This window comes from Argentina silus, assembly GCF_951799395.1.
Source record: "Argentina silus genome assembly, chromosome: 15".
Classification (NCBI taxonomy): Eukaryota; Metazoa; Chordata; class Actinopteri; order Argentiniformes; family Argentinidae; genus Argentina; species Argentina silus.
Window position 1 is genome coordinate 7,045,491 of NC_139669.1, and position 23,405 is coordinate 7,068,895.

General features: G+C 46.2%; 1 protein-coding gene across 1 annotated transcript; it reads right to left on the reverse strand.

Moving 5' to 3' along the window:
- Positions 1–882: 882 nt before the first annotated feature.
- tapt1a (transmembrane anterior posterior transformation 1a) lies at positions 883–22,457 on the reverse strand (the record flags this gene model as incomplete). The annotated part of the gene is made up of 14 exons (XM_083685846.1): positions 883–2,302; positions 5,323–5,486; positions 6,401–6,477; positions 6,908–6,976; positions 7,153–7,212; positions 7,945–8,054; positions 8,929–9,009; positions 10,230–10,299; positions 10,416–10,513; positions 10,859–10,994; positions 11,294–11,456; positions 15,829–15,947; positions 20,703–20,833; positions 22,271–22,457. The coding sequence occupies 14 exons, from the start codon at positions 22,455–22,457 to the stop codon at positions 2,007–2,009; spliced, it is 1,761 nt and encodes a 586-aa protein (XP_083541972.1). The 3' UTR covers positions 883–2,006.
- Between the last annotated feature and the right edge of the window lie 948 nt (positions 22,458–23,405).

Sequence of the window (23,405 nt, forward strand, 5' to 3'; positions counted from 1 at the left end):
AATACTATCAAATATTACAACTGGCAGCTCCAAAAATAGAACTATCTTCCTTATTACAATGGTAATGAACATAGAAACAGCTACGTATTTCCTCAAACTAAATCTGATCAATGCGGATATGCGGACACTATTCTACACCTTTCTCATGACAGCGAGAAAGAAAATGGTCACATTTGACATTGCATGGGTTTATACCACAGTGGCCAAATATCAAAACTACTGGATTTCCTTGATTCCTCTCCTCTTCTCTCCTCGCCTCCTTCTCAAAATGCACTGGAGGAGAAGACTCAAGAGGGGGGACCTCAGACTCTCTACTCCAATGAGCTTTCAGAAGGAGACGAGGATAGAGGACGTGAGGAATCAAGGAAAGGGTTTTGGGATTTGGCCAGTGGGTGGCTGCAGCACCAGTGTAAACACCTGATCTAGGTACCCTATTTTTCTGAACCTGCCCGTACTAACAAGACAATGACATCATCATTCTCTATTTTAACTACTAAGGAATAAAACCCATGTAATGTCATGTCTATGTAGCCTTATAATGCTAAACAGCAACAACCAGTAAGTTGTCTGGTACGTATGTTATATCGGCATATTTCTTGATTTCTACTCTATTCATCATATTGAAGTGCAGTGGCTTAAATTCCCCAACATTAATGAAATATAAGCCCAGCAGTTGCAAACTTTATATGGCCTGGTGTTTAAATATAATATAACATAACATTATAAAATATGGTAAATACAAAACAACTGACTTAATTACATTCTAATACTGGGGAAATATATGTTGGAGGGGTGAAATATACTTTTGGTCACTGGAAAATAGCAAATATGTTAGCCTATCATTTACATATTCATAACTGCAATAAAAAAAATAAAAAATAAAAAAAAGGCCAAATCTTAGCAAACACCTTCACTCAAGGGCGTGGTAAACAAACTGAAATAAAAATATGCTGGCAGAAAAAAAAAACAATGTATATTGGCAATATTGCTTCTGAAATCATGGGTATACTGTAGTATGCACGTTAAACACGGAAACATTTCATTAGCGCTAAAACGAATGTAAACAGGCAGCTATAAAACCTGTCGTGTGTAGCATGTTTAAGACAATACGGTACATCAGTGCAAACATTCATAACAACAATCCCCGCGGGTTTGACACCACGTAGGGCATTCTTGCTACCGTAGATACCATTATTAAATAATATACAACAGACGTTATTGCAAGACACATTTGTATTCTGAGCGGTAAGTGCTTAGCTGGAGAAGCATTAAGCTATCAACCATGTAAATGAACGCTCTCCGTTTGGCCGTTTTAAATCAAATTGAGTGAGATTGAAATAGCGTCCCCATAAAAAGAAAGCACTTTAAAAAGTCTCTTCTGTGGAGATGTTCTTTTTTGCTCGCATATTTCAGTCAGTTCTCACGAACTATCTAATTATACGTCATGTAATAACTTTGACGGATAACTGTTTTATTATGGTCGTATTGCTTCCAAATAAGGTTTTCTTGTAAACAGTATAAAAGTGATTCAGGTGTCAGCCTGCTGTCCAGGTCTTCCGGAAGTTTCTTCTAGTTTTGTTCTTCTGTCGTGGATGTATAACTGAGGGGGAAACACGCACGCACGCACGCAAACGCACACACACGCTCTATCGCGCGCACACGCTCTATTACACACTCACTCACTCTGGGTTTCCATGGTAACCCCACAGTTCCCCTTACAACCAACCATAGATCTCTTTGTTGAGCCAAAAAATATATACTTGTGGGCCGAAGAAAAAAACAAAACAACAACAACAACAACAACAGCATCAACAACAACAGATTGACTTCACCTCCTTGTGTCCCAGTCCACAATAACTTACTCCTGCATCCTCCTGTTAAACTTAAATAAATACTCTGTTATCCGCTGGCTTTGGCTAAGAGAGCCGGGCTGACGTAGCCACAGGCTCACCGCCTCTCCTGAGTGGTTATCACTGGGGGTGGGGGTCAAAGGTCAATGGGAGGGGTCAATCGATGCGGTTCCCACATATCGTGAAGCGGTCGATCTCCAGCAGGTCCTTTTTGGGGGTCCTGTGTTTGAGTTCTGTGCCCTCCTGCCCCCCCTCCTTCTCCTCCGGCTGGGAGGCTGAGGGGGTGAAGGGGGGCTCACCGGGGTCGCTGGGGTCTGGGCTGGGGGGGCAGGCTGGGGTGGCCGGGGAGCTGGAGGGAGTGGCTATGGTCTCTGCCCGCGGGGTTGGCTGGCTGGTGATGGAGGAAGAGGCGGAGCAGGGGGGGGAGGGGGGGAGCTCCGTCCAGGGGTCCCCTATGAAGAGAGACAGAGACAGAGAGAGAGAGAGAGAGACGGAGAGAGAGAGAGAGAGACAGAGAGAAATCATTTATCAAAAAAGTCATAACACGAGGCCTGCAGTGTATTATTGCTTTTATACAATGGGTTACCAGCATTAAAAAACAATATTCATTCCCAAACCATACATTTTTCACCAAAACGTGATGCTGCATTCACTAACACTGGTGGTCAAGTGCAACTGAAGGCGTTCTCTGGTCGTTAGTTCTATTCCTATTGACTGGCATGTTAAATCAACACACCCAAGCGCTGGTTGATAGTTCCAGAACTGGTTTCTAGGGACGCTGTGTCTATGGTGACAACAGCTAGGTAACGTTGGCATTCTGTGAGTATGTTATCTCATATTTCACGCGCAGGACAGGCCGTAACTACAGGAATTCCAAACCACACGTTGTCTAATATACGGTACACTTCTACGAAACACCCCTAGCAGGCCAGTTCACCATGCAGCGCTGGGTTCACATCCACACAAAACCACATTCAAGCTGACTAACCCAACCTTGCATAAACAATGCAAAAAAACCTCGCAAAACCCCCCCCCAAAAAAACTGTCACAACAGTCCGAGCCGGTACACCACTCACACTCCACCCTGGCCTGAAACCAGACTGCACGGAGTGTGTGGTAACACCTGCGAGTGGGGCCAGGCAGACAGAACCATTTGTGGTTTCCCACGTCAAGCAGAGCTGAGAGGAGCAGCGGCCCAGCAGAGCAGGGGTCAGAGCTAGCCTACGGGGGCTGGCAGAAGCCTGGGGGCAACAACGTTCACCAGCATATGAAAGAGAGCAGACATGATAGTGTACCACACGAGCAGCATCCTAAAGAGGGTGTGTTTGTGTGTGTGTGTGTGTAGGCAATAACAACAGTACAGCAGTACATTAGAAAAGGCAGGGTCTTAAGAGACATGCACTTGAAATGCAGCCAAGCTTTAAGCCCTACCCCTAGCTCCCTAAGTGGACAATGACATTATACAGTAGGAACTCTGCAGTATGAACAAACGGCAGCTATCATATCTGACGTATATCCTATAGTCCTATACACTGCTACTGAAACAGCGACAGAACTAACAAGCAATCAAGTCTCACAATCTTCACTGAAGGAGCACCCATTTAGCCAGAGGGACACCATATACACACACACACACACACAAAAAAGAGACCTATAGACCATATGGTGACTCCAATTAAATCTGAATCTAGACCACTATTCAGGAAGATGTAGGTTACTATTCCCGGTTGCCTCGACACCTACAGTATAGACATATAGTCTCTCCAGATGTGAAGTGACCCATTTTTGCAACAGACAGACAGACAGACAGCCCCAGTCTTGTACAGAGACAGACAGACAGACAGACTACTACAGATGCTCTTGTACAGAGACAGACAGACAGACATAGACAGACAGACAGATGTTCTTGAACACTACAGATGTTCTTGTACAGAGACAGACAGACAGATGTTCTTGAACACTCCAGATGGCCTCATAAAGGAACCAGAGCAGACCTCCAGGCTTCCATTACTTAACGGTTCACCGGGCCCATGGTTCGGTTCATACCCTGCCTTTTGGGTCATGGCTCAGTTCAACAGAAAAAAAGAAAAAAAACGAAATCACTCTCTTATCAGCAGGCCTATGGGCTTTTGTGACTCTCATATAGGGCTCCTGTTTGAAGCAGGGTACTTGGTATGTCCCACTCCTGTGTAGAGCCTTACAGTATAAAATCTCTCATTGAGATAAAATATTTTTTTAAAGAGAGACCTGGTCTAAGACAGCAGCAGGGGAGAACAATATTTCAAGTTCATATTTATTCAATTTCTTCAGTTTTTTTTTTTTTATAACTCAAAATTACACATGGAAACATTAAAAGATGACACAAATGTACAGTACCCATCAAATGTTTGGACACACCTTCTCATTCAATGGCTTTTCTTTATTTGTATTATTTTCTACATTGTAGATTAATATTGAAGACATCAAAACTATGAAGGAACACATATGGAATTATGTAGTAAACAAAAAAGTGTTAAACAAACCAGAATATGTTTTATATTTTCGATTCTTCAAAAGTAGCCACCTTTTGCTTTGATGACAGCTTTGCACACTCTTGGCAAGTTTGTGTCCAAACTTTTGACTGGTACTGTATATTATGTGAATGAAAGCGCTTCTATTTCGTTAAAGCTTTTTTCGATGTAATCTTTGTGCCAACTGACGCATGCGGCACACATCCGAGTGCAACCAGCAAGAGACAGAGACATCACAATCTAAAACCGTGGCCCGGCACCGAGGGGCGGCGTTACCAACGCAACGGCTAAAACCCACAAAACTGCTCCACCCCTACCAGCTACTCCTGAGAGCTTAAACACGCTGAGGCTCGGTGCGTCTACGTCTTCCATACCGCCTCTCTAGTCCTGTATGTCAGCTGAACGTTTAGTGTGGAGATCCTACATGGCGGCTTGTTGTGGAGGCGTCTGGCTGCAGAAATACGGGAGAGCTTTGATGTGAGGCGACGCTGTGCTGCTTATCGCTCTGCTGCTCCCAGCTTCACACAGCAGGCAGGAGCCGCCTCTACTACGCCCCACACACACGGGTGACAGAGAGATACTGTCAGATCTCTGTGGGTGGGTGGGTGGGTGTGTGTGTGTGTGTGGGTGTGTGTGTGTTTGTAAGGGTGGGTGTGTGAGCATGTGTGTGTGTGTTTGTGTATGTGTGTTTGTGTGTGTGAGGGTGGGTGTGTGTGTGTGTGTGTGTTTGTGTATGTGTGTGTGTGTGTGTGTGTGTGTGTAGCTTCAGGGGGTCAATGATGGGAGTTGGAGTAAACATCTGCTTGCTGCAAAGGCTGGATTTGGAAAGTTTGTGCTCTAAAACCGACTGCTTATTAAATGAGGTTGAATGTGTTGTATTTTCAATTGGGATGGACTGGGATATGTTGTCCATCAACTGATCTATAAAATACAGGTATATACAGGTAAATGAGAGAGCTTACCTGCGGGGGCAGTGCATTTGGTCTTGTTGGCCCTGTTAGGGGTCTTCACTGTTGTGGGCGTGGGGGGCTTCTCAAACAGCTTGTCCTCCATCTTGGCTCTCCTCACATACACACACGACTGTCCCAGCAGCACAATGCTGTTCAGCACTTTCAGGGTCACCATCCTGAACGCCAGAATAAACAAACACAACTGAATAGAATGAAATATGACTCTCCAATACAGGGGAAAACAGACCAGGAATCGTGTGTTTATTCCATTCTATGCATTACAATGGGCCTGTCGTCCGATTTTCTGCCTCCACCGGCCTCCGCTGATGAAGACCCAAGGTGACAGTTTGTTTGAGATGTGTAGATGAAAAGTGAGAAAGTACTCGAGCCTCTAGGTGGGTCATAACACATCAAAGGAGGTGGACAGTACAAGCCTCCCCATTGGTCCTCCATATCTGAATGGAACTCTATGAGGCATCTGAGATACGATGGAGAGAGACAGCCACATCTAGGTCTGTGGAACAAAGCTCTCTGGGGGGGGGGTTTAGCTGTGTGTGTGTGTGTGTGTGTGTGTGTGTGTGTGTGTGTGTGTGTGTGTGTGTGTGTGATAAGCCGTGTTGGGTCTCTGCCTAAACACCAGGATCTGTTAGGGGCACTGCTATTTTAAAGGGGGGGTGGAGGATAAAAGAGAGAAAAAGAGAGAAAAAGAGAGAAAAAGAGAGAAAAAGAGAGAAAGAGAGAGAGAGAGAGAGAGAGAGAGAGAGAGAGAGATGGCAGTGAAGATGACAGCGTGTTAGAGTATTCTACCCTGGGGTAAGTGTTCAATGGTACATGGACTGGGGGAACGAACAGCCTGTGTGTGCGTGTGCGTGTGTGTGTAGGCTAACATGAAGCCACTGTTCCTGCTTACGTAACCAACTCCGTGTACACGGCCAAACACTAAATGGTGGAACGGGCGAACAGGGAGATTAGTGTACGTCTCCTTCAGCTCACAGCAGAACACACAAGGCCTGGAAACACTCAGTCCAACTGAACCTAAACAGCGATGCAGGGGAGGAACCATGGAGGGGAGGAGGAGCCATTCTCTTACCCCAGGTAGAAGAGCAGCACACACACGTAGGAGAGCGCTCCCTGCACCTTCACCGAGCTCATCACCACCCGGATCAGCTAGCCAATCACAATACAGAGATTATCATCCACAACTAGTGCAACACTCAATTTACATTTACGGCATTTAGCAGACGCCTTTATCCAAAGTGACTTACAACAAATAGTTTACAACTCAATCATGTAAACATAACGCAGGGTTCTCCCCGAAAAACGCAAGAGTGGCGCTGCGCCACGCTGTTAACATTTCAAGGCAAATTAAACGACAGAGTAACTATCTTTATCTTAAACTATCTTTATCTTAAATCTCGTTTTAGTGGTATTTTTGGCGCATTTTGATGTAGATAAATGCAAGTTGGGTTTTTGATGATGCAATCCAGCGCAACGCTGTTCAAACATCCTGGGGAGAACCCTGATGACCTCCGTCACGCATAGAGTACCGCTGCGTTACACTACAGATGACAGAACAGTGATGAAGTGTGCATCGTACCAGGACAGCGAGGGGCAAGGGGATGAAGCCCATTCTCCTGGCGACTGAATCACTGTAGTCTGTGCATGCCTGCAGGTGAGGAGACACACACACACACACACAGACACGCGCACGCACACACACACATCAGTAAAAGTACACCACTCAACAATACACACTGATTATAAGCACTGTAGGTGGCCGTAATTGAGCTGTTCGCAGGTGTGTGTGAGTGTGTAATGTGATTCAGAGATGCGTGGGCCTACGTTTTTCTGTCGACTGCTGACGAGGTCGAAGGCCAAGCTGGCTCTGTATTCACTGTACACCTGCATGGGGGAACACACACACACACACACACACACACACACACACACACACATTGGTAATATCGAGCTCATAATATAGTAACATCTGCTATGTGTCACTACACAACAACACAGGAGAGATTGATTCATAGCCATTAAGGTAACTGTACATCAACCCAATAATAGACATGTTTATGCAATATCTTTTTTTACTTTGTTAATATTCTGACAACTTGACGTGTTGACGTATTATCTTTCTAGCAGTGCCTTGTGTGGTTGAGGGTATGAAGTGGGAGCTAGTAGAAACTTATTGTGTGTGTGTGTGCCTGTGTGTGTGTTAGGATGCTGCTGGCTCCAGCTGTGGGTGTTTTCTCCCTACTACTGGGTCATGACATGATGTGCTGTTTTGTAGAAGAGGAGGAGGAAGGAAGAGGGGAAGGAGGAGGAAGGGAGAGGGGGAGGAAGAGAGGGGAGAGGAGGGGATCATGGTGCGCTACAGAGAGTCGTGTGGACAGGATGTCTTCGGCTCGGCTGGCTAAACGTCTGTCTGTCTGTCTGTCTGTCTGTCTGTCTGTCTGTCTGTCTGTCTGTCTGTCTGTCTGTCTGTCTGTCTGTCTGTCGTTTCACTGAGGATTTCCAAGTCTTGAATTTCATATTTAAATTCTCGAATCAGCTTCATTGACATGGACATTGTTTCTGTCCACGAAATGAACCATTTATGAATCGTAAAAACACACATCGTGCGATCCTTACGTCTGCTGTGATGTCGTTGAACTTGGTGATGAAAGCGTGTTTGATCACGTCCACGGCGATCTCCGAGGCGATCACCATGACAACGTCAGGGAACAACACCCACAGATGGTCTGTAGGAACACAGAGAAAACAGACAGACTCTTACCCCTCTTTTCTAGCTCGTTTACTGCCTCAGGGTGAATAAAGTCGCCCAAAATTGTCACACATTCTAGGGTGCCGAGGGCGACTTTATTCACCGAAAATGCATCAATTATGATGCTTCGTTTTATTGTCAAAGTATTGTTGCTGGGTAAACACCACATAAAACACTCTGTGGTGAGTGTCCCGGAATGCTTTGGCAGTTGGTGAGCTAGAGTTTGAACCCAACTGCCCTCTTAAAGCCCCCTCATCCCACTTCTGGTGCAGAAGACAGTGAGACGGGGATGAAGAGAGGGCAGAGAGGGAGGAGAGCAAGGCTACTGTACAGTGTGACAGCTCCAGTAATGCAGATAGCTAGCCCTGTCAGCACCCTTCACCACCCCCAGACCCCCACACACAGACTCTCGATGTCAGCTGCCATCATGATGCTAATATACTAGCTCCTCTGACAGGGTTGATTCCGATTGAGGCTAATATGCTAGCTCCTCTAATGGGGTAGATGACTCATGATGCTAATAGGCTAGGCCTTCTGATGGGGCTGATGACTCATCATGCTAATATTCGAGCTCCTCCGACAGGTTTGGTGCTTCATGATGCCAGCTCCTCTGACAGAGTTGATTCCTCATGATGCTAATAGGCTAGGTCCTCTGATGGGGTTGATTCCTCATGAAGCTAATATGCTAGCTCCTCTGACTGGTGGAGGTAGAAATCGGAGGAAGGAGTCATTGTAATGCATGGGACGGAATGAGGAATGGTATCAATGTGTGTGAGTGTGTGGCATTGAGGATACAGTAAAATTAGCAGTCATAGAGAGAGCATCAGACAGTTGTCAGGGTAGATGTGTACCTGGGTTCCATGAGAACTGCTCCATATTCCTGAGACACACGATGAGCAGCAGGACATAGTTGGTAAACCTCTCCTTGATGTCTACGATCAAAACACATAATAATAAATAATAATAATAACGCATTTATTTTGCAGAGCACTTTTCTCAGTGCTCAAAGACACGACAGTCCATGGAGAGAAGACAAGAATAGATAGATAATTACAAAGTAAAACAAAATCTCAGTCAGTAAAAACAACAGTAAAAACAGTTTAAGATTAAAAGCAAGTTCATACATTGTCATATACCACGTATACAGTACCAGTCAAAAGTTTGGACACACCTTGCTAAGAGTGTGCAAAGCTGTCATCAAAGCAAAAGGTGGCTACTTTGAAGAATCTAAAATCTAAAACATATTCTGATTTGTTTAACCCTTTCTTGTTTACTACATAATTCCATATGTGTTCCTTCATAGTTTTGATGTCTTCAATATGAATCTACAATGTAGAAAATAATTAAAATAAAGAAAAACCATTGAATGAGAAGGTGTATCCAAACTATTGACTGGCACTGTACATTACACATCATAGTACAAACTGTACACACACACACGTCATTATATCATATTCATAACAAAAAGCATAAATTGTCAGACCAGAACTAAACGTCCTAAATAGCCGAAATCTTCAAAACCGGGAGCGAATTGCGGAGGAGGAGAATAGAACTGATGAAGGCTTATTGTCTCGTCCTTCCATGGGCGCAGAGTGACAGAGACAGAGAGGAACAGATGCATCGCCCACAGGCGTAGCAAGCAGAGTGTGTTATAGTTGAGAGTGGATAACACATCTCTCATCTTCTCTGCTATCAGAAGATGTCAGGCCTGAACAAACACCTCTGATTACTGCCTCGGAAGGAACCGCAGATCCAGAGAGGTGAGACTTCCACCCTTTCCTCTCTCCCCTCTGTGTTCACCTGAGTGACTCACAGCCTCACATTAACCTGGTTTCACCACAGAGCACCACTGAACATGATTGTTTAACTGGCGGAGGCAGAAATCGGACGACGGGCTCATTGTAATGCATAGGAAGGAATGAGGAATGATATCAAACTTTGATAACATCCCTCATTCTGTTCCATGCTTTACAATGAGCCCGTCGTCCGATTTCTGCCTCCACCAGCCTCTACTGATGTACGTTGTTTTTGAGAGGAATTTAAATACAGCACACTTTACTTACACGTACATACATGTCGTCATACACGTCAATAACTATAAGATTCAGAAGCTGTATATGATTCTGTGTATGCAAGGCACTTGTTAACATACCGCTATTGGACATCTGAAAGAGGTTGTTCTTCTCAAACTTCTTGAACACACTTCCTTTGATCTCCACGAACTGTACATGGAGGACATAGAGCAAAGAAAACTGAGACCTTTGATTAACCGCCAGGCCTTCGATAAATAAACACCAGTCCACAGACCTTCTCTGAGTTTGACGGTGGAGAAACTCACGTTGTTGGACATCATGATGGTGAGCAGGGACTTGTTGTGGGAGTTGAAGGCCACGTTGAGGGTGGAGGCCTGGACCATGATGAGAATGGCGTGGAGGACTGAGAGAGACGGGCTCAGGAAGGTAACATGTAGTTTTACTCAGGATGTGGTTCATACTCACACGTCACACCTGACTCCAATTACTCCTAACACTCACAACTCAGTGACCATGCAGAACAACTTACATCACCCAAACAGTCCGCTTACGCTACATTTACCCTCTTATTCTTGGACTCCCACTACAACATTTAAATTGACGGCTGATTTATTTCAAATGGCGAAACAACGCTGAAGTGAATTGTTAAGATAGCGTCAACACCAAAGATGCTAGACTCTGAGAGCAGATGGCCTCCTACAGCTCAGTACTTCCTGTGGTTGTGTCCCTGAGTGGCCAGTAAGGATACAGACGTAGAGGACGGCCATGATGAAATGAGGGATGACCCCTAAGCTGTCCCTCTTCCTCTCTTTAGGCTCTGTGGCTGTCCAGTACAGAGCATCCAGAATGTCCTGACCAAACGACGAGAACAGGCGGTCAGCCACCTGAGAGAGAGAGGGAGGGAAGGATGGAGAGAGAGAGAGAGAGAGAGAGAGAGAGGAAGGGAGGGGGGAGGAGGGAGGGAGAGAGAGAAGGATGGAGGAGAGAGAGGGAGGGAGAGAAAGAAGGAGGGAGGGAGAGAGACGGAAGGAGAGAGAGGGAGGGAAGGAGGGAGAGAAGGGAGGGAGAGGGAGGGAGGGAAGGGTCTTGGTGAGTTAATCATGGGGTTAATTGACTTAGAACCGGGTGAGGGACACAATGGGTTGTCCTTGACACACACACACACACATCACACTCCTCCTACCTCCAGCATGTTGTAGATGATATAGAGTTTGATGACAGACTGTCCCCTGATGAGGTGGTACATCATGGAGTAGTCCACGTAGTGCATCATGGAGTAACACAGCACCAGGATTAACCCCTTCAGGATGTCACACACCTGGGCTGGCTGCAGCAGGCGAGAACCACTGGGACCACACACACACACACACACACACACACACACACACACACACACACACACACACACACACACACACACACACACACACACACACACACACACACACACACACACACACACACACACACACACACACACACACACACACACACACACACACACACACACACACACACACACACACTTAACATCACAATAGCTTACAACCTTACATGTCTGACAGCTAGGCAGAGGTGTGCCACCATTAGGACCACATTTGAATATTGGTTGCACTCTGACAAGCCTTGATGTGATTTAATATCACACAAAATTGTCATTGCATTGTGTTTCCGAGCATCCAAAAGGCTATTTGCTATTGTTTAATATCTATAACATGCAATGCTACAATAATATTCACGACCATTATAAAACAGATGATAAAGGTAGGATTAAACATTCAGCACATGCTAGAATTGATGGGGTGGGGCAGGTGAGTTATGAAACTGAGCAAAATCTTTACCATGAAAACATGCACACCATATGCACATGATAAGCCAGTCAAACATATGCAGCATCCATAATTCATAGCTTTGGGAGGCAGCTTAGAAAAGACTGAAAAATCCATAGGGCTGCTGGTAGTTCTATTATACCCTGAGGAGGGAGGGATGGAGGGTGGGATGGAGGGATGGAGGGAGGGAGGGTGGGAAGGAGGGAGGGAAGGAGGGAGGGTGGGAAGGAGGGAGGGAAGGAGGGAGGGTGGGAAGGAGGGAGGGTGGGAAGGAGGAAAGGAGGAAAGGAGGGAGGGAGGGAGAGATGGATGGAGTGATAGAGGGAAGGAGGGAGGGAGGGAGAGATGGAGGGACGGATGGAGGGAGTGAGAGAGAGACAGCATAACCGAGGATATACATGTTTCATGACAACCACAACCACTGACATACTTCGGGTGGAATATCCAATCACACCTGCCAAATCAATGTTTATGCACATTTGATTGAATTATGACTCAACCGATACAGCCATTAATCATCAATCTAGCCTACCGTTCAACCTGCGACCTACTGAACTGGCATCCACGATTCAGCGCCACATTCATCTAAATCACCTCACAGAGCTGCACCGTCTCTGCTTGCCCCAGAACTATCACGCTTGTGCCCCAAAAAAAGCCTCAAAAAGAAAAAACACGAGGAAAAATCACCTTTTTTTCCCAGTTATCACAAATGCCGCTGGAAATCACAAGTGGGGAGCCAGGGGTGTTTCTGACAGTGTGTCTGGCAGCCAGGTTTATTTTTGGGGAGGTGAATAACTGACTTCAGGCCACAGGGATGTGAGAGATGGCTGAGATCACCAAGTGTGAATTAGAATGTTTAATCAAGTGTCCCGCTCACTTGCGAAACAAACATGATGCAACACAACGCGCCACTGAGCTCTGGGCTACAAAGGGAAACAAACAACATCTGAGTCTATTATCATAAAGGATATGGCAAGATGCTGCCTCGTTAACGGGTCAGGTCGGCCCTGAGGAGATCGCCTGTAGTACACTGTCTTCAATGATGTGAACGGCAAAGGGAATCCTGAAATGATCACCCAAAGCTCTAGCACCATCTAGTGGCCAAGAACAGCTACATTGGCACCCACCCACTCTAATGGTCTTGTCCTGGGGGCAGGCAGGTGGTGAGTGAAGCCTAACATGACCCTGATATGGCATTAAAGTCCTAGACATGGTGAGAGAGAGATGGAGATATGAAGAGAGATTGTATGCCAGGCCCTGTGCCACCCTCTCCCCTGGTAGAAGTACCAGCCAGCACCATGAACCTGATAGCTACTGCAGCTGACTACGGCTCAGGACAACAGGCTGTGTGTGTGTGTGTGTGTGTGTGTGTGTGTGTGTGTGTGTGTGTGTGTAAGCAGGTGAGAGAGAGAGAGAGAAGGAGAGAGAGAGACAAAGAGAGAGAAAAAGAAAGAGGCAGCGAATCGAGTGTGTGTGTGTGTGTGTGTGTGTCTGAGCAGGCGAGACAGAGAGAAGGAGAGAGAGACGAAGAGAGAGAAAAAGCTAATCGAGGGTGTGTGTGTATATATATGTGTGTGTGTGTGTGTGTGTGTGTGTTCCGAGGGGGATGAAGCTCTAAAGGTCAGTGGCGCGTCAGTGCCATGCAGACAGACAGGCGTAAAAGGTCACTGTGCCGCTGCTCCCACAGATCACCATCAGCGCCTCGCCCGTGAGAGGAGGATCAGCCAGGACAGGACCCACACACTACCCTACATATGTTAGCACACACGCACGCACGCACACACACACACACACAGGTACACTTCTAGGACGTGTCAATTGTTTGTTAAACCTCACTGGAGGCGTCTGACTCTCAGAGACCCAATGCCATTGTCACCAAGTAACGTGGCGACATCTTGTTAGGTCCACGGCCAGAACGACACAGGGACAGGTTGGGAACATCGTTACGTTTTTTAAGAGGTCATACGTCAAGGCAAAACTTATGGGGGGAACTGCAGTACCACATGGCACCATGGGATACGTAGGCTGTGAGCGTACTCATTCACCAGGCCATAGGACAGACCCATAGGAGGCTGGCGGAGGTAGAAATCGGGAGGACGGGCTCATTGTAATGCATGAACGAAGAACATATTGTAACTGCAGGCATAGAGAGCGAGGCCATCTGTCGCTGTAGAGTCCTCTTACCCGACACCCAGCGTCTGTGGAGCGGTGCACAGCTACAGGCTAAGCTACGGTCCAGGCTGCAACACTAATGCTAGCACAGCCTCCGCAAGCAGGCCTCCCTCCGTCCTCCAATCAGCTACGGCTCTTCCCTCCAGTCACACAGTCACACACGACCCTGACAGAGTACCTCATTTACCACGGTACCTCGGAGGGACATCTCAAAGGGGCAATCTGGGATTCAAACAGTCAAACAACAACAAAGAAGAATAGAACTCTACAGTTGGGGAAGCATAGCCGTTTGTGAACCCTAACGATCCAAGATGGCCCCTGTAGCTTTAGCATGTAGCATGACTAGGAGTAATGTCGTTCCCAGACACTTCCGGCCAATGCTCGTAAGGTCTGGTGGATCAACGCGTCAAACCTGGCCTTCATTTACCCAATACAAAGATCGGGAAGAACTTCCGACGCATAGGTGCTGGCTTCGCATAGCTTCCATTATCTCACACAGACCCCTCCCCCCCTCCCCCCTCCCTCCCCTCAGAGCCACACCTTGGAGTCGTGTGATTCGCTAAGATCAAATAATGGCAAATACTTTATTCAGTAAGTTCACTACCACGAAGGCCAGGTTTGACTCATTCTTATTCCAGGTCTATATGCGCTGTGCTCAATAGCCTGGGGGCGAGGTTAGGATAGGAACTACAGCCCAACAACAACCACAACCACAACAACAACAACAACAACAACAGCATGGAGATGATGACCGTGATGGACAGATCAACAGATCCAACTGGAGAAGTGAATGAAGCTTTAGCGGAGGCTGAGGCAGGCGTGAGAGAGAAGTACCTGCTCCGTCGGCAGTACGGGCATACGTTTGCCCTGCACAGGGAGAGAAGGCATAGGGGAGAGAAACCACAAAGGCTAAGACTGTACACTGTAGGCTAGCATAGCAAAAGATCAGTCGTTTTCAGTCAAAAAGATGATAAAGATTACGCCTAGATTTCTGAATATCATTATTATTGTACAAGAAGGCTAATCATTGTGCCACAAAAAAAAAAAAACTATAACGTTTTAACTTTATGAGGTAAAAATAGTATTTTCTTCCCACACAATACAGTGAGAAGCAAGCACAGTGTTGATAGCCTGAAGGAAAGGGTGAATTATTCACCTCAGCTTCTAAGAGAGAATAAAAACAGAGATTAAAGAAGAGTCTTTCATTTTGACTGAAGACAGCTTGTTTTTCCTCTGACCGAGGCTGCCCTGTCATGCTGACGGCAGGCTGGGGTGACCTTTGTACACTTGAGAGGGGGACTGAGAGCAACACTGTTCATTCACGGGTCGACCTAACTACCCCCCTCTCCAGTACACTCTGCAGGGGGAGAGCTAGAAGAGACGGTCCTCTGTTTGGCCTATCCAGTCCAAGAACGGAATTCAGCGAAAAATAATGTGTAACTGATTCAAAATGGTTACATTACACTTTGGTTATCTTTAATGAAATCATGCACTGTTCCGTGTGTGTGTGTATCCATGTGTGTGCGTGTGTGTGTGTGTGTGTGTGTGTGTGTATCTACAGTGTGTGTGTGTGTATCCATGTGTGTGTATTTATCTACAGTATGTGTGTTTGTGTATCCATGTGTGTGTGTGTGTGTGTGTGTGTGTGTGTGTGTGTGTGTGTGCGTGTGTGTCCATGTGCATCCATGTGTATGTGTGTGTGTGTGTCCAGGCTTACCTGAGGCCGCAGCAGGGCAGTGTGAGGAGTCGTAGCAGCGCCAGCAGCACTCGGAGGGGCAGCAGGGTGAAAACGTACAGGAAGGCGTCCAGACACAGGAAGAAGCCAAATAACATCAGCTGAAAGGAACGAGACAACACCCGCATGTAAAACATGGCTGCTCAGACCCACAGGTAGAGACACTGTCAATGTGTCTGTGAGAGAGTATGTGTTGTGTGTAAGGGAGATTTGGAGCGAGTGAGAGAGAGATAGAGAGAGAGAGAGAGAGAGAGAGAGAGAGAGCGAGAGACACAGAGATATGGAGAGAGAGAGAGTGTTTACAGAGTCAGACATGGATTTCCCAATAGCATGTTCAGGTATGTTTCCTGATAAGAACTGGGTGTTGGGTAAGTTAGTGTGTAACATGTTTACTGGTATGACTCACCAACATTGTGAGTTGTATGCTTGGCTAATTCATGCCTGTTTTTCGTGCAGGAAATAAGGAGACGGCATCGGGGAAGCAGAGTGGGGGTGCAGCGACGGATGAAGAAAAGGAGATATAAACTGTATCTTCCTTCTATCATCATGGGCAATGTGAGATCTCTGGGCAATAAGATGGAGGAGCTTACGGGACTGGCGAGAGGACAGGGAATACCGTGAATGCAGTCTTATGTGTTTTACGGAGACATGGCTGCAGGAGGTTATTCCCGACGCTAACACCACCATCGAGGGCTTTCAGACAGTGCGGGCGGACAGGATTTACCGTCAGTGCGGCGAAGGAGTTGCTGTATGTCAACAACAGGTGGTGCAGTCCTGGCCATATTCACGTGAAGGAAAGCGTCTGTAGCCCGGACATCAAACTTTTGGCCGTAGGACTTCGCCCATATTATTTGCCACGTAAGTTCTCTCATGTTATTGTTGTGGTCGCATATATCCCTCCCTCTGTCGACAAGGAAGCAACGTGTGAGACTATGCATGCTGTTATCACAAGACTACAGACCCTGCAGGACAGCAACACAAGAGAGGTGTGGAGCAGCGTGAGGAAGATCACCGGCTACAAGCAGACTAACCCTAGACCCTCAAGTGGCTGGAGATCTGGACAGGTCCAACGAGTTGAACCAGTTCTTCAACAGGTTTGAGTCGGGGGCTCATTGTCTCCCTCCCCCCGACTCACCGCTCCGTACTCCTTCTCCTTCTCCTCCCCCCAGCTCCTCCAGCCCTGCTCAGCCCCCCTCCCCCTGGCCCCCTTCCTCTTGACCCTCTATATCTCAGACTTCAGAGAGAGAAGCTCCTTCAGCAACAGATTATTACAACCAGGAGGAGCGCTATTGGAGATCTTTTCTGCCTGCCGCAATAAGACTGTACAACTCCTCAGCTCGATTGGGGTGATCATCACTGTATTTAATGTTTCAGATGTCTATTTTATTTTTACTTTTATTCTATTGTCACTTTATTTTGTTGTTGTTGTTGTTTGTGATGTGAGCTGCTGTAAAGCCTTTAATTTCCCCTCGGGGATCAATAAAGTACCTATCTATCAAAAATGAGATCAACTGCATTAATTTCCTTATTTGCTCATTCTCAATACCTTAGCAACTATTTGGCTCTATTCAAGTATGGACATTAATCAATCTTGCGCAGACAGAAAAACATTGTTAAAATCAAGCTGTAGAGTTGTGGGGAGGTTCAAGTTTGTTTTCTCTCTAATCTTTATAGAGCGCAGTCAAACATCAGCTGACACTAACGACCATCACATTCCAGCCCCCCCCCACACACACACAACCCCCAAACCCATTCCCTGATCATTCCTGGGAATGAAGGACAGGGGAATGTCTGGGAATAAGGCCTGTGATCAGAGAGTGGAACGGACGTGACAGGAGTCATTATCCCCAGTTCCAGAACACCCCCCCCAGGTTAGGCTGAGAGGGAGGGGGTTGTATGGGGCTCATTACCCCCAGGGAGAGGCAACTCCTTCCCCAAGGTTAGGCCCTGGGAACGTAGGCCTCAGTCCTGCCTCATCACCTCTGCTAAGGGACAAAGGCAGGGTGGCTGGAGAGAGACTTCAAAGTAGCTCGTCTAAGCTACGGGGAGGTTATGAGAATGGAGGTTAGAGTTAGCCTAGATTAGAGTTAGCCCAGGTTAGAGTCCTGCATCGGGTCAGGTTCCCGTGGTTTCCTGCAGATAACCCCCTAATCATTCAATTGGGTCATCATCAATTCAAAATTCAAACCTGTCGGGTTCCAGTCCAAATCAAGCATGTCACAGCATGGCCGGGGTTGGTTTTAATGACTATAACACAATCACTTATTTAACATTTATTTGCATTTCCTTGTAATGTCATTGAGTATCGTGGCATTAGAGCAGAGCTGGAGAGACACTACTAGTTCTGTCCCTCTCCTACTTCCCTGAGACGTTTTGAGAAGCAGCAACGTAGTTAAAAAAACAACAATGTTACTTTGTTATTATTCACAGGTATTGGGTCGGGTTTCAGATTCTGTCTTTGCTTAGGGGGAGGGGAGGGGCTGGGCCAGAGGCCTTCTCTCTGTTTATGTTCCTGGACCATCAGTCAACGCACACGCACACGCACAAGCACACGCACACGCGCACACATACGTTTCCTCCATAGCTTGAATATTTTAGAGAGGAAAAGCATTTCAAATGAACCTTAGCTCTCAAATGAGCTTCAAACTCAGTTGATTCTGTCGCTCACCTCCAAGTTAAATATTTACATATATCTAGCACTCAAATAGCCCAGAGCACTTGAGGGGAAAATGGTAAATCTTGGCTATAACAAGAAAAAAAATAAAAAGCAACTTCCCAAACAAGTTTATCCTGAGAGCTAAGTTAAAGGGACAGCAACCCCAAGTATGTACCCCACACATACCTTCTCAAATGGGAAATGCCACACACAACCATGTCCAGTCATTCTGTGATGAAGTGTGCCTGCTCCAGCTGTACCTCAGCCTAACACACCCCCCCCCGACAAACACTGCTGGTGTGACAACACTTCCTGTTTCGCTGCATCCCATCAGGAAGTGGTGGTGGGGGTGTGGGGTGTGGTCAGGAGAGTCACGAGTTGCCCTTTCATTGGTTGTGTGTCGGCTTGGACTCTGCCTGGGGGCTCTGAGGTAGTCAAGGCAGAACTCGCGGAACCCCAGGACATTCTAGAAGGTCAGCGGGGTTCCGTCTGCTTAGAGACATTCTTCAGCTCCTCCGGGCTTGGAATGTAGGGCCAGCCAATGAGAGCAGGAGAGAGTCTATAGATTAGGTCTTTGTTGTTGACTGATTGGTTCACTGTCTCTGGAGCAGTCGTGCTTGTGGGCTACATCTAAGTGCAATATTGGCTAACACATAAGCTACACATTAGTACCTAATTAGTGTTTTTGTTCTACTCAGCCCCTGAAGACGCGGGCATGAGCATGCGCACACGCACTAACAAACAACAACGTTATTGGGGGCGAGGTTGGCCTCGATGTTAGGGAGGCTAGCCAGTAACCACAAGAAGTGATCCCCCTAATAACGTGTTCCCAACATCTCAACTATTCATCTTATACCCCTTTTCCACCAAGACAGTTCGTGGGCCGGTGCAGAATCTCGAACCAGTTCTGTGCGTTTCGACAGCAAAAGAATCGGCTCTCGGCCAGGAAACGGCACCAACACTTGGCTGGTCCAGAACCGTGAACTGCTTAGGTCAGGGGCTGGGGGCGGGGTTATCGTGACCAACCCATGAAATGTGAAGCACCGTTGAACTCACTGGCAACTGGTTTGAAACTCGATGAGAGTAGCAACCATCTCAAGTTTGTGCAACAATTTGCGTGGAAGTTTCACAGTGTAAACATAGTTAGCTAGCTAGCTTAAGGCTAACATTAACATTTTACGTTCAGTGTTAATAAGAATCAAAACATTAGCCTTGCTAGGCAACCGGAGGCGAATACAGTGATGTAATGACTTGGCTCTCCAGCCTGTGGAAAAGCAAGCCGGTTTTTAGAAGGTTCCCTAGTGGAACCAACTGCGAAACCGGCACCAGCACCAGCCCAGAACCAAAACAAGGTTTGAGTTGGTGGAAAGGGGTATTAGATGCTCCATACAACGTGTTACAATGTCAGCACCTAGTGGCCATATAGAGATACTGCAGCCTGCTGCCATATGAAAGCTATGAAAGCATAATAACTGTATTGCCTTGTAAACAGGCTTGAAATCAATTACACTGAAATAGATCAACCACAACCACGCAGACTGATCTCTTTCCGTCTATCAGCGCAACAAGACTCGTCTCTGTCAGATGAGCAGCTGTATTAAACATGCTAAGTGAGAGGTGACATGAAAGCACTAAGAATAACTCTTCAAAACACCAGATGCCCAAAGACACAGGCTTCATTTATCATCAAGCTCAACGGTGGGCAAACTGCTCTGAACTGACCTTTGTGTTCTAGGAGCTGATAGCCTGTATCAGTTGACACGTGTGCTTGTGTGTGAGAGACAACGAGAAACAGAGAAAGAGAGAGAGAGTGTGTGTGTGTGTGTGTGTACGTATGTGTGTGTGTGTGAGAGAGAGAGATATTGAGAGCGAGAGTGTGTGTGTGTGTGTACGTATGTGTGTGTGTGTGTGTGTGTGAGAGAGAGATATAGAGAGCGAGAGTGTGTGGGTGTTTGCGTGTGAGAGAGATAGAGAAAGAAAGTATATGTGTGTGTCTGTGTGAGAGAGAGAGATAGAAAGAGAGAGAGAGAGAGAGAGAGAGAGAGAGAGCGTGAGTGTGTGTGCATGCATGCGTGTGTGTGCATGCATGTGTGTGTGTGTGTGAGAGAGAGAGTGTGAGTGTGTGTGTGTGAGAGAGAGTGTGAGTGTGTGTGTGTGTGTGTGTGTGCATACAGTCCCCACAGGGCACCTACGAGCGTACCTTCTCCAGCTCTCTGGGGATGCGCAGGCATGTGTACACTCTCTCTCTCCGCTCCGTGTACTTTGCCTCGTTGTGTTCCAGGAAGTAGCCTCTGGTGAGCTCTGCACACATGAAGCGCACCAGCGACGGATCTGGAATAACATCAGGACAAACGCTGTCAATGCTGTGTATCCACCAGGCCTTTGTCTGCCACAGCCAGAGTCATGGTTATACACACAATGGACAGAATGGAGGTCGCTCTGTGTATGTGTGTGCGTGTGTGTGTGTGTGTTGCAGAAAACTAAATATAGCAGCATCACATATTCCATGTAAAAAAGGAAAGGCAGGGAGGAATGTGTGTTTTGATGAGGGTATGCAGTTAGATGATTACTGTTACTGAACAGGCCAGTCTCACAAAATACCAGGTTTAATGTTTAAAGTGGTACTAATACATTTAGTGGGACCCATACCAACTGAAATAGAAGCGCTTTTTTAACCAAATCCATTTGGATAAGAACCAGAACAAGCATAGACTAGAGCTACTGTATACTCGTGTACTGTATCCAAACATATGATGTAATTATAAATAAAAACAGTAAAACTAGTGTGGTGAAGGGCTAGAGTACTTATGAATCCAAAACACAACATCACGTCTCACATGAGCGAGCAGACTGTTTTCATTGTTCGTCGATGTGAAGCGGCAAAAGGGCGCCCCCTTTATTTCATCGAATCACTCGGAGGACCTTACCCCAAATGACCCCGAAAACTGTCTTGAAAATCATTTCCAGTTCGTTTGGTACAGTGTGAACTTGTCAAACACTGTCACATGTAATTTACTGTACACAAAGTAGATCTCCAACAGAAATAAGTGTCTCTTTTGAATGGTGAGACGTGTATTCAATTTCACAACTTTTGTGTCGAAACTTGGCGCGCTTGTACAGTAACAGTATTCAATATGAAACTGCAACCAAAAGAAAGAGAAATCCGACACGGTGCAACGAGCTGCACGAGCATGTGTTTGTCACTTTAAATATGGATTATCTGGTCAATATTAACACGTAAACTGACGTAAACTACTGTAGCAAGGTTATCTTTTCTGGCTAACACTGCTTCTGACTGCCCTTCTGTGACTGTTGCCTTTCCACGACGAACAAGCAAGCATTCCCTCTCTCTCTCTCTCTCCTTGTGCCTCAACTAGGTGCGGTCCTTCTGAGAGCAGTAAACGCACATATTTACATTCATTAAATGTGCAAATGCGAAATATTCACCAAATATAACACCAGCTAGTACAACTACTTTATCGTCAGCCGTTTATGGAAATAGGAGAAAACTATATGGCTGAAACTAAAACTGAACTGACAGCCTGGGATAGTTATGACAACAACATTTTGACAGCTCAGAAAGACTCGGCTGGCGCGATGTTCACAGCAGCCGGTATACTCCAGCGCAAAAGATGACAGAAAATATAATCCCCATACTACAAAAACACTATAAACCTGCATTGCAATATTTCAAAACCCATTTGGAGCAGTCAGTTATGATAAACGATACCGCTTTGATCTGACAGAGCAAGGCAAGTGGGGACATACCTGCTGTATCACGTTGCTCCCTTCTGACAGTGTTGATATCGTAAAACCCCAACGTCTCCGTCAGATCTGGACTTATACCGATATTTCCAGACCTCGGTATGTCCTCCCATGATCGTTTCCCCCTTTTCCTGTCCTCAATTTCGGCTTCTTTCTCATCTGACGGCCCGGTCCCCAACAAGTCCGCCATCTTCACTGTGGAGCGGCTGGTAAGAGCAACATTCGTGGTCCAATGCAACGTCATCACATTCGCAGCGGGGGCTATGGCTGATACATAAAATAATAAAACATTGGAGATATCAAAATACTCCCACTAAAACTACCGACCATAATAAGGCCTAATCAAATAGACTAGACTACATATATATCATTTACAATCCTCTACATTTCTCCAGAAATCAAATGTATAATTTGGCTTGAATAATTTATAAACAAATAAATAAATATAATGAAAACGTCATATTCGATGAAAAAGCGAATAGAATCAATCAAGTCTATCATAATCTTGTAAAAGTCCAGCTGTACAAATGTAATATTGTAGTATGTTGAGGTTTATAGTATGTGGATTGTGGATAAACTAAACCAAAGGTTATCATTGTCGTGATTTGTATTACCACAGGATGGCGCCAAAGCTTCGTAAATGTTTTGTATTTCTCTCACTTCATCATAGCTAGATGATTCATGGTCTAGTGTCTACATGCCTCAGTAGCCCAATTGGTCTAAAATCCTGTTCAGAGATGAACAAATGGATGTATAGATCTACAACGCACGATTGACCAATTGATAAACCAGTTGACCCTGTGACCCTAAATGACTCATCGTATTGATCACTATCGGAGGAGTGGGTGACCTTCTGTTGCACTGAACTGTCCCTGGCTCCCCAGAAATTCTGTAGGCCCCACAGTAAGGTCTATATACTCCTCAGCAGGGGAGGCTGGCGGAGGTAGAAATGGGAGGACGGGCTCATTGTAATGCATGGAATGGAATGAGACAAACACATATGTTTGATACCATTCCTCATTCCATTCCATGCATTACAATGAGCCCGTCCTCCCATTTCTACCTCTGCCAGCCTCCCCTGGCACAGGCCCACAGATGACGCAATGCCAACTACAGTATCTAAGCCATAGCAACCCAA